The 13213-nt window shown below is 31.7% G+C and overlaps 1 protein-coding gene and 1 long non-coding RNA gene across 2 annotated transcripts; one reads left to right on the forward strand and one right to left on the reverse strand.

Moving 5' to 3' along the window:
- Positions 1–948: 948 nt before the first annotated feature.
- On the forward strand, positions 949–3945 carry LOC130236684 (uncharacterized). The gene is made up of 10 exons (XM_056467434.1): positions 949–1024; positions 1112–1186; positions 1307–1675; positions 1750–1851; positions 2104–2336; positions 2421–2599; positions 2692–2785; positions 2871–3221; positions 3304–3421; positions 3827–3945. Exons 1-10 carry the CDS (start codon positions 1012–1014, stop codon positions 3943–3945), a joined length of 1653 nt encoding a protein of 550 aa, XP_056323409.1. The 5' UTR covers positions 949–1011.
- Positions 3946–8357: 4412 nt separating this feature from the next.
- On the reverse strand, positions 8358–9022 carry LOC130236173 (uncharacterized). The gene is made up of 3 exons (XR_008838447.1): positions 8945–9022; positions 8562–8605; positions 8358–8439 (listed from the first exon to the last, which is right to left on the reverse strand). It is a non-coding gene; the product is annotated as an uncharacterized LOC130236173 (long non-coding RNA).
- Positions 9023–13213: the final 4191 nt, after the last annotated feature.

Raw genomic sequence — 13213 nt, forward strand, 5'->3', positions numbered from 1 at the left:
CGTCATGTACTGTATAACGTTACACTGCTTTAAAATATATTATTATGCATGCCTCTGTGTTAGCTAGGTTTTATTAGTGTAATTATATTGTGAGTGATGTATAGAAATCATTTGATGTGCACTATCAAAGACAACCAAGTACTTATCAAAATAACCGTGCATATCAAGCAAATATAATATGCCGTAAATCATAGTATTGATTTTATTGCAGTTACATACTGTAGAAATATGCAAAATAATTACATGTGTTAGTAATTTTTCTGCAAAAAAAGTTTATTATGCCACTGTAGGGTGTCTGAAGGAAATACAATTTGCTCTTCAAAGCATTCTGTTGTATTTGTAGTTATAACCCAATTTAATATCTATGTGACAAAGAGTCTAATTTCACTATAGTCTGTATTTGACTACATGAGCCAGGTTTTTACTGTGAAAGTATATTCAATAATTTATGACTTAGAACTGTAAAATAGGATCTATCAAGACTAATATTTTATATAATCTGTGCATACATACTGTAAATAGTATCTTGGCTTTTTGTATTTCTAGGAATGCTTCAAAGTAAAAAAAACTATTAGGATAATGGCCACCAATGATGATCATACCACCACAGAAGACATGGAAAGGGAATTACAGCTCGACATTGATGAAATAACATCTGATTTGCAAGAGTTACAGGTATGAATATGTTTCACAAACGTCTTACACAATATACTTAGTATCATTGTTATTAGAGTTTTTTTTTTTTCTTGTTATGCACTGTTATGGTTAGGAGGAGACCGCTCCTAAACCGAGGCCTAAAAAGAAAAAGAAAGCTGTTCCAATTATTAGATGGAAAAAAAGAGACAAAAAAGGTCTCCTGGAGTATACAAAAACAGAACCCAAACGAGGAAGACGAGGCAAGTGATAATATAATAAATTTTTTTCATAAATTTCCTGTCTTCACAAACCTTTATCACCATCTTTACAGATAAATCCAGAGCTTCAACGGACAAAACATCAAGTGATGGAACTATGATTGATCCTGGTAAACCATATTTGTAAATATAGTAGTAAACAATAAATAAATCTAATGTATATATTTTTTAATCAAAAAATGTTTTTTTTTATACAGCAACTTCAAGTGGCACTGAGTGTTCAGTAAATGATTTTCCTGCAGATATGGGAACCCATGCGCAGCGTGCCATTGGTAAGTTACAAAATAATTTCTATCTTGTCAGAAGTTTCCTAAATGTTGGACATTTAAAACACTGTACACTAAGGACATTCACATTTTTGTTTTCTTAATATGGCATTTTTGTCTTTTAAGATATACAGTTACAGGAACTGAGTCAAGCGCTTATCTCAGACAAAAGTGTGTCTGCGTCTCACAATTGGACTTTAAGACAAGTATTATCTGAAAGCCATTGGTTACAAGCAAGACAAACCCTCTTGGACTACTCCCTAACATCAGAGATGGTAGAGTGCTTAAATTGTGATCACTGCAGAGCCAAAGCAGCAGTAATAAGGTGCAAGGACTGTTTGCCAAAACCACATTACTGCAGCAGCTGTGATGTGTCAGCTCACCAACACTATACTCTGCATAACAGAGAGTGTTTTTTAGAAAACTTTTTTAACCCTATTCCTCCGTCAGCCGTTGTGATAGAAATCAATGGGAAGCAAACATTATGTGAGCAAGGTAAGCAACACTTTCGTTTGGGTATATGTTTTAAGTCATGCCTTAATATTAATATGGTTTTTATATTTCTTTAGCATGTTTGTTACCCATACAAGAGCCACGAAGTATTTGTGATTGTGAGGACCAAAACTTGTCTGTTAGCACTGGTCGATTAATACAGCTCATCAACATAAATGGTTTGTACTCCTTACATTTAAAATTTATCCTTTTTTGTATGTGTGTGTGTGTGTGTGTGTTTATATATATATATATATATATATATATATATATATATATATATATATATATATATATATATATATATATATATATATATATATATATATATATATATGTGCACATGTGCCTTTCATATGTGCCTATATATATATTTATTTATTTATTTTATTTTATTTTTTTTAAATGTCTGTAATTTGATTTGATTGTAGGTCGCTATGATCTCTCTTTGCCTATGTGGTGCTGCAACACTTGCCACAAATCATGGACACCTGGGCTGCTGGACCTTGCCCGAAGTGGTTACTGGCCAGGCTCTGTAACATTTCAAACAATATATCAGGTTGATCTGTTCACTTCTTTTGAGCTGTTTAAAGTCGCTGCACCAGGCCTATCACGACAAGCATTTATAAAGATGCTAGAGCAAAGGTCACAGAACTTTGGACGGGTAAAAATGCTTCAAATTACTCAAATGTTAAGAAAAAAAACAGCTCTTTAGCTCCATTGATGTTTTTTTTCCCCCAACTTTTAGAATGACACTATATGTGGCAAAACATTCCAGAAGGCATTTTTGGAGTGGACATATTGTCGTCATGAGAAAGAAAAGCTCAGTGCAATTGATCACTTCTCGTGTCCTGCATGTATCCCAAATGCTGTTGCAGTGTCTGCAGATGGAAACCGCAAACTATATCGGTTTAACAAAGCCAGAGAGTAAGAGCATACTACTCACAGTAGTAATTGCAAATGGATTATGCATATTAGTTTATGCTGACCATATCATATTTTTCCTCTGTTATTAATAGAGTCGAAGAACAGCCTTTTTTTAATGGTGTTTTCATTGCCAAGGATGAGGATGTGACCAATTTTGTCAATTTTGTTCAACAAAAGACCAGCTCAGTATGCTTTTATAATTTTATTTAACTATTATTTAACAAATATAGATAATTCACTTAATACTATTGATATGTTTTCTTTAATACAGGTACAAGGAAAAGGCACATGTGGAAAATCCACTTGGGCTGCTGCCAGAGAGACTTCAAGGAAGTCTAGTGGTAAATTGGATGAGGAGGGGTTGGAAGTGGCAGTGTGCAGACACAACATTTTGTTTAAAGCCCTGAATATGAGCAGGGGTGAGATTTTTGCATACCCTATGTATTTGCAAAAGGAAATCGCCTCAAAAACAAACTGCAGATTCTTCTGCACAGACATCATGTGCCAATACTGGCCCTACTTACAAAAGGTTGCACAAGTAGTTCCAAGTCTGCAGAAGTTAACAGAGATGAAGCCATTCCTTTCTATCATGCATGCAAAAGGACACTCTACAAGTTGTGAGGTAAGTTTTTAAATGACAAATAATTGTGCTAGGTCTTGTGTATTTAATTGTGTCTGTTAAAACTTCCTTGTTTGTTTAATAGGTCCAGTGGAGTGGCAGAAATCAATCAGGAGCAGGCACTACAATAGGAGAGGAAGTTGAGCAAGTTAACAGTTTTTTATCACATGTTGCTCTTACAACAAAATATATGAGCAAGGCTGGTAAGTGTCATGTACATAGCAATGTAGTGTGTAGACTGAACATGTGTAAAGTGAAAAATCACTGGTAGTTGACCATGTGTATGTCATTTTCTTAAGCCCACTAGAAAACATCAAGTAAAAAATTTGTGTGACTTTATCTTGAATTTTATGAGGTTGCTTTAACAACATTGATAGTGTAATGATTGGTTTATAATTGGAATGTAGTCAGTGAAATAGAACTTGTGAAGTTAAGTGCTGTGATTAACAGCAACTAAGCACTGAACAAAGAAAATAGTTTTCACATTTCACGTGTGTGTGTGTGTGTGTGTGTGTGTGTGTGTGTGTGTGTGTGTGTGTGTGTGTGTGTGTGTGTGTGCGTGTGTGTGTGTGTGTGTGTGTGTGTGTGTGTGTGTTATTTCTGTTTAGCACGAGTGGACATGATCACACTTCATGCAAAAGGATGGAATCAGCTGAAAAAGAAAAGCCTCCACGTGTACTTGTCTCAGCGATACTTAAAGGTATATGAATTCAAAATGCTGTTGTAGAAGCGGTGAAGGAGACATACCACAAAATAGTGACTGGATGGGATGGCTTGCCTGCTCTTGAAGAGGACGAGGACTGCTATGAAAGCCAATCAGTTGACTCAAGTGACTCGTGTGATTCAACATGTGACAAAGACTGACTGAGTGTGTGTGTGTGTGTGTGTGTGTGTGTGTGTGTGTGTGTGTGTGTGTGTCTGTGTGTCTGTGTGTCTGTGTGTGTGCGTGTGTGCGTGTGCGCGTGTGCGTGCGTGCGTGTGCGTGTGTGTGTGTGTGTGTGTGTGTGTCTGTGTGTGTGCGTGTGTGTGTAACTGTGACCTTTTCTAATCTGGTGGCTTAAATTTTTAACTGTTCATTTTTTCATTATTAAGTGTTAGTTAAATAGGTATTAGCAGTAAAATCTTAAGTACCCTTTTGAAGTAATTTTATTCATTTTAAAACCAATATGTGTGTCATATAATGTTCATGATTGTTTTTGATTATCTTATGTGTACAGTAGTCATAATTTTGAAGTGGATTAAAGCCTTTAATCAAAGTTCTAAAAATTATAAACACATTCATTCATTTATTTATCATTATATTTTTTGTGATTCATTTAAAATGTTTACTCTGGTGTATTGTAATTCTGGATAAGTGTTATATACCTGCAATCCATACTGTCCGGCTGCAAAGTTTGCACAAATGAATTGCAGGATCTGTACAGTTATTTTTATGGTACTGTGACAATAAAGTTATTATACTTTAAATTGTTGATATGTCGTTTGTATGTCAATTATGCAGCAGGGTGCTTAATAACCATTGTGAAGAGAGATGAAAAAGATTGATCGGGTAATGGACAAGCAAGCAAACAGGAAGAAGATCAGAATAGGTTTGATGTTATTTAAAAGTAAATAAATCTATTTAATTTTTAAGTGTAAGCGACTTGGCAAATCATTTTTATTCAATAATTTTTATATGATATATGTAAAAATATATGTTTACATTGATTAACTTCGGACAAAAATGTTTTGGACAAAAAGGGATGCTTGCGTATACTTACTGATGTGTGCTAATTGTGCTATTTTTAGAAGCAAAAGAGATGAAATGTGCATTACAGAATATTGAAAAGGGCCATATTGCTACAAACAGCTAATACTTGATGTATCGAAATATAGTACAACATAAATCTTAAACAGCATAAAAAAGGAAGCAGATTGCTGATGCCCAGCATAAGACACAATATGACATACAGTTTAAATCAGAATTATTAGGCCCCTGTTTATTTTCCCCAATTTCTGTTTAATGGAAAGATTTTTTTCAACACATTTCTAAACATAATAGTTTTAATAACTCATTTCTAATAACTGATTTATTTTATCTTTGCCATGATGACAGTAAATAATATTTAACTAGATATTCTTCAAGACACTTCTATACAGCTTAAAGTGACATTTAAAGGCTTAAGGTTAATTTGGTTAACTAGGCAGGTTAGGGTAATTAAGCAAGTTATTATATTATATAGTGATGGTTCTGTAGTCTATTAAAAAATATATATAGCTTAAAGGGGCTAATAATTTTGACCTTAAAATGTTAAAACTGCTTTTATTTTAGCCGAAATAAATTAAATAAGACTTTCTACAGAAGAAAAAATATTATTAGACATACTGGGAACATTTCCTTGCTCTGTTAAACATCATCTGGGAAATATTTAAAAAAGAAAAGAATTGAAAGGTGGATAATAATTCTGACCAACTGTAAGTATTGCATGTAGCCACATGTTTCTGAAATGCTGTAATTTGTTATGGTAACAGGTAAGCATCTTAATGTTTGTTTAAACTGTCCAATTTTCCTGGCAATGAGTTGCAAGTAGTTGCAGGTTCACACTTAGGCCTGGGTATTCTTTCAATAAAGCAACTAATTTATGTTGTTAGCATTATTACAACTACTACTACTACTAGAAGTAGTAGTATTAAAACTTTATATAAAATATTTCTGTATTTCATCTGATGGGCACAAAACATCCTACAAATCCTATAAACAAGCATGTTGTGAGAATATAAAAGAGAAAAGAATCAGATTTAAATCTGACACCACAGATAGTTGTGCATGATGCTCTTAATACATATGTGGCTTTTACTGCTCTTCAACCCCCAGGGGCCAAATAGAGCCCCAAATGAACAATACAAAAATCCAGATTTCAAATGACTCTAACTCAAAGCGTGATCAGCATATCAAAGTGAAAATTGGTAGGATAACTACTCATGCTATGTTCATACAATAATGTTGTGCACAGTTTCAGACTTATATGGAAAGGTGTAAAAAAATGTGTTTTAAAAAATGTGAACCGTAAAATATAAAATTTTAGGTTGCTTTTCAGATATGTCATGGGGTCTTATACTGTGAACATATTTAAACAAATCTTTCCATCCAATAAACTATTAACATATAATTTTTTTACATTAACAGTTTTATACTACATTTCCCATAAGCCTCTGTCAATCAGTCAAGGGAATTGGTAAACATGGCGCGGTTATTTGTAGTTTATTAATGCGGTCAAAGAACCCGCCGTTAGGGTTTGAATCTCAGTGAAGTGGTAATTTCTCTCCACATAGCAACGCTTCACTGATAGTATGATGTTTTATTAACGTGGTGATTATATAAAAACATACTTTATAACATAATGCACTGTTTTATATGGCTTGAAAGGTAGTCCAACCACAAGGAGTTTTACAGGGAGTCAACAGCCAATGACGACCCGATCTGGTCAGAGGCGTCAAAATATAGGCATATATATATATATATATATATATATATATATATATATATATATATATATATATATATATATATATATATATATATATATATATATATATATATATATATGTGTATATATATATATATATATATATATATATATATATATATATATATATATATATATATATATATATATATATGTGTGTATATATATATATATATATATATATATATATATATATATATATATATATATATATATATATATACACACATATATATATGTGTATATATATATATATATATATATATATATATATATATATATATATATATATATATATATATATATATATATATATATGTGTGTATATATATATATATATATATATATATATATATATATATATATATATATATATACACACACATATATATATATATATATATATATATATATATATATATATATATATATATATATATATATATATATATATATATTTTTTTTTTTTTTTTTTTTTTTTTTATATAGGCGTATATTGTTTTAGCTTCCGACCAAAGCTTACATATAAATATGTCTATCTATCTTTCTATTTTTTATACGTTCATTTATATATTAAACTGAACCCGAACTGCCCGTGTAACTGCACAAAATTCATGCCTTATTCAGCTACAATGATATAAAAACATGTTTTTTTATTTATTTAAAGAATAAGCAAATGATTATTAAGAACGACGATATGAATTTTGTCTTTGATAGTGCATAATGTGACAATGTGAAAAAAGGCTAATTAAATTATTATTTACTATGTATTTTCTATTAAAGTGTTAATTCCTTAACACCCACCTCAATTTTCATCTGGTTATGATACATTTTACAATATTAATCTTCAATTACTTCCTACAAACATTGTTCACTTTTATTGTGAGTAAATGAAAGACAAATTTATAAAGTTATAAAATTGCATAAATTTTAGCAAGATTCTAATGCTTTACTTACCTTGAAGGATTCATACAGGATACAATTCGTTGCAAATGGCTATTTTGTAGCATATAAATAACAAATTTGGTTGGTATAGCAAATAGGAGAAAACTTCTATGATATATACATATGTATGTGTACAGAAATAGAAACTGCATGTAAACATTGAATATACAACTGTGCAAATACAATTCTAGATCCAGTTTGGTGCTGATACTATAAAATAATTAACATAATTTAAATGCTTAATGATACCATTGTTGCACTTCATGTAATTGCTTTAAATGAAACAATTAAGTGCTTTGAAAACGGAATTACGTTTTAGAATAAAACATTAAATAAATGTCAACTATCCCAGTATGCAAATAAGCAGTCTGAACTTATTTACCAAACACAGTTAACTTTATTTGTGTTAAGCATACACACCATTTATATTTCCAAAAAATAACAACATAAGTAATCATTATTAATAAACATATGCCATTTTATAAATTGCAGTGTGTGTATCTGAGTGGAACAGTTATTGTAAATTATTATTATTATTATTATTATTATTATTATTATTATATCTAACAAATACTGCATGTGGATTAGTGAGCAACATGGCTGAACTGATAATAACTGTCCTATCTGAACTGTTTTAGCAATGGTAAAAGCATGCTTTATTTATTTATTTATTTTTTTTACATGAGCCCGTAGAATCACTAACAAATACACTTCAATATTACAGTCAAACAAATGATGATGGCTCCCAAGAGTCTTTCCACTTGATTCCACTATAACAGAAAAATAAGAAAAAGAAAAAAATACAATTTAAATCATGCAAGTTTAATAAAAGTGGATTAAGACAGAAGCTGTAACCAATGAAAATGTATTGAAATATAGCAAGAGTACATACCATGATGTGCAGGGAGCCCATCTAACAAGGACTTCGGAGTTACCCTGTGTGAAAAAGCAAAAATTAGAAAACAATATTCTGCCCCCAAAAATAACTCATGTGTAATGTAACATATCTAATGTCGATGATAAACTAAAACACTGAAGTGTCTTTGAACAACACTGAACTGTCTTTAAACAATTAAACTGTGTTTGCATCATTGAATGATAATTTTCCTCTTGATCACCCCAAAGTTGCTTTTAAACAATCTATAAAATGCTATAAATAAACAACTGCTATAAGAATAAAGGTAACAAATTTAATCTCTAGAATTAAAAAAGTTGTAAAATGTAAAACTACATGAAACAAGCAAAACTGCGAACTTACTTAACAAAATCACTTACTCCTTTCATTCTGTTTCTCAATATCCTCTGGTATGGGAAGCTGTTGTTCTCCAGCCGTTCCATGCATTCTGAACATTGGTCTGTTATAAATGAAACAAAAAAGAGTACATTACAAAATTAATAAATATATAGGAAATATACAAATATGTTATTACGCCTTTAACACATACCAGCAAAACCTAATATTTCTGTACTAGATATTAGCCTTTTGATATACTTCACCTTTATGTTTCTTGTCTTTAATTTTTTTTGTTGACTCTAAAAAAAGATTAGATTGGTAAATAAATATGGGATAAAATGTTTTACATTCACAACTGTTTAAAAACTTTGGAAATACATTTGCCTTTTTTTATTTTAGTTGAAGAAGTGGTGGGGTCAGGAGCAGTGGGGTTCAGCACATGCACAGGGGCGGTGGGGTCCAGCACAGGCACAGTGGAATCCAGCACGGGCAGAGTGGGGTCCAGCACGGGCACAGTGAGGTCAAGCACAGGCACAATAGGATCCAGCACAGGCACAATAGGGTCCAGCACAAGCACAGGAGGTTCCAGCACAGGCACAGGGGGTTCCAGCACAGGCACAGGGGGGTTGAGCACAGGCACAAGGGGGTCCAGCACATGCACAGGAGCGGTGGTGGGGTCCAGCATAGTCACAGCAGAGGTGATGCTAAAGCTATCTGAGGCCACTCCTTTCTTTTTTCCTCTCTGAAAATGAACTTTAAAATTTGATAACAACATTTTAAATGGGAATCATTACAGAATAATAGTTTACAATTATTAGGAAACTATATGGGAAGTAATGCAGGATAAATAAGAACCACTACAGCTAGTTTATAATATGACAATCTTCAAAGAATTATTGATAAATAGATTAGATTGGTAAATAAATATGGGATAAAAAGTTTTACATTCACAACTGTTTAAAAACTTTGGAAATACATTTACCTTTTTTTCTTTTAGTTAAAGAAGTGGTGGGGTCAGGAGCAGTGGGGCCCAGCACAGGCACAGGGGCGGTGGGGTCCAGCACAGACACAGTGGGTTCCAGCACATGCACAGTCACCGTGGGGTCAAGCACAGGCACATTAGGATCCAGCACAGGGGGGTCTCGCACAGGCACAGTAGAGTCCAGCACCTGCACAGTCATGGTGGGGTCCAGCACAGGCACAGTGGGGTCCAGCACAGGCACAGGAGCGGTGGTGGGGTCCAGCATAGTCACAGCAGAGGTGATGCTAAAGCTATCTGAGGCCGCTCCTTTTTTTTTTCCTCTCTGAAAATGAACTTTAAAATTTGATAACAACATTTTAAATGGGAATCATTACAGAATAATAGTTTACAATTATTAGGAAACTATATGGGAAGTAATGCAGGATAAATAAGAACCACTACAGCTAGTTTATAATATGACAATCTTCAAAGAATTATTGATAAAGCCTTTTTATTATACTTTGACATTATACTTATTGTTTATTATACTTGTTATAAGCTAGTTTCTTATTGGCATGTATATTATTACAGTAATGTCTATTTTGAAGATAATAATTGTGGAACCAACATCACTACTTGCCATACACTTTTATACACATATACACTTATTTAACAACACACTTACTTGCCAATTTGCACATAACAGCTGCACATATAACATTGTATATAGTAATATAGCTGTACATACACTTGTCAATCTGTATATTTGCACTCACTACATACTACATACACTACATACATTTTTTAAAATATATTTATGATCTGTTTTTGTCCTGTCTCTGTAATCCTGTTGCACTGTAGAAGCTCTGTCACCAAAACTAATTCCTCGTATGTGTGAACATACCTGGCAATAAAGCTCTTTCTGATTCTGATTATCACTATTTGAAAATTAGATATTATACATGAACATATTCTACCACTGTAGTCCAAGTTTAACAACTACTACTACCTTAACAACTACCACATTAAATTTAACAATTGCAATCCTATTAATAAGCACTAATAAAAAATACAATAAATTAAAAGTTGTTGTTAACAGTTAGTTAACAGTGAGAACTGGTCTCTAAAATAAATTATGATTAAATAACCAAACTGAAAAGCGAATGCAAGGCAAGAAACTTCTACAAACTTTTCAATACTGCTTCGTAGACAATCTTCAACCTTTGGAGGAGATCGTCATCTAACACATGGTCCCCACCAAATATGACATCAGCCACAATGGTTTGTTCCATGTTTTTCCCAAGAAGCAGTATTGGGTGAAGGTTGAGAGCAGCTAACTTGTCAAGCTGAAATATTAAATAAAAAAATGCACAAAGAGATTGCTATTAGATAATTTCATCAATGTTAATAGTAAACATAAATTTAACAAAAAAACCTCTTCTTGTTTTTAATGATAAGTGTTCACTCAGTGTATTATATAATATTATGTATTAAATTTAACATAATTCTGACATTTATGAATGTCAGAACATCTCACATTAATAACAAAAATTCTAAACAATTTACATTACATTCATATTATTCAGTAATACATGTTCCCATATCAATGCAAACCTAGAATTAAACACTTACCAAACAATAACTGCTGTTAACAACTTTAGCTTTGTTGCTGTTTTTTTTAACTGAGGCGGCCCATTTTGCTTTATTTAATTGAAATTTGTCCCTTGTTTTTTGTAATTTTGCCTTGTAAGGCTGGCAAGTCTTACAAGAAGGACATGTTTTACATGCCACACTTATTGTGGCCTTGCAGCTAATGCATGTCTTTTTGGTACTCCCAGGCATCCCTGCAAAGAAAAAAGGGCCAAGATGTTATACACAATACATACACACACATGACAATGCCACAATTTACACATTTCTTCTTTGCTGGATTTTGTCTTGGCTCATGTAATCACAGACTAACTATATTAAAACCACTCTTGTGCAAACAGAAATTGCACTGGATTATAACTACTACACCAGCAAAAGGAATGCTTGGAAATTGTATTTCCTTCAGACACACTAAACATTCTTTTAAGTGGCATCATACAATTTTATAAAGAAATGACAATAGCACTTTAAAATTCTATTAGTTAATGTTAGTTAATGCATTATTTAACACAAATTTACAATGAACTGTTACATTTAAAAAAAAATTGTTACCTAAACACATTAATGTGTTAATACATTAGTTAATATTAACTTCACTTAGCATCACAACTGTTGTTAATGTTAACGTTCTAATGCCTAATACATTAATCTTTACTTACACACACTAATATAATTAATTGTAGATTATGTAACATGAGCTAATAATGAACAACACATTTATTAAGAAATGCTAAATCTTTGTTTATGTAAACTTACAAATATATAAATGCATTAGTTAATGAATTAGTTAACATAAATAATGTACAAGACTTACTTACGTACATACTAATGCATGGTAAATGATTAATATTAGGACACATTCAAAATCACTGATCAAAATCAAGGACAAAGAAGTTTTAAATGAAACCTTTTTTGGTGTTAAAGTTGACGCCTCAGCTTTAACTTGCATGTTGTTCATGTTGTGGACTTTTAAAATGATTCATCACTATAGACATTTGTTAAGGGAATTAGGAAGTGTACATTACTCCAACATTATCTAATGTGTTACTAATATTTCTTCATTATTTATGTTAACGAATGCATTACATATTAATGTATTAAATAGCACATTAATATATGTTTAGTTAACATTAAAATTAGCATTTCTGAATAGTTTATAGTTCATTGTTAGCTCATATCTACTTCATAAATGCATTTGTGCATGTGTAAGCAAACGTAAATTAAGCTGATGATGTGAAAATATGGTAAAGTTAACATTAACACAGATTACGTAATGATCAATTAAATTATTGCTCACCATTTGTTGATATTAACTAATGCATTTACTAACACATCAATATATGTTTAGTTAACATGTTACATACAGTCTAACAAATGCGAAACTAATAAACTAGATAATGAAATAATGCAATAAGGTTTAATAAGTTACTAACACTTGTTAGTACACAATATTTGCTTAATTTTACAGTATGCAATTACATAAATTCAATAATATTGCCCGCATGATTATGATCCACATTTATGTCTTGACTAAATAAACTAGACACATTAAATACACTATAACATTAATAAAACATAGGTAACACGGTGGCATGCATAAAAATATATTTTAAAGCTGTGCACGGTACATGAAAAATTACCTGTTATCACGTTGTTTCAGCAAATCCAGCTCTTCGACGCATGATGTATACGTCATCCC

The sequence above is a fragment of the Danio aesculapii genome, chromosome 10, assembly GCF_903798145.1.
Source record: "Danio aesculapii chromosome 10, fDanAes4.1, whole genome shotgun sequence".
NCBI classification, from domain to species: domain Eukaryota; kingdom Metazoa; phylum Chordata; class Actinopteri; order Cypriniformes; family Danionidae; genus Danio; species Danio aesculapii.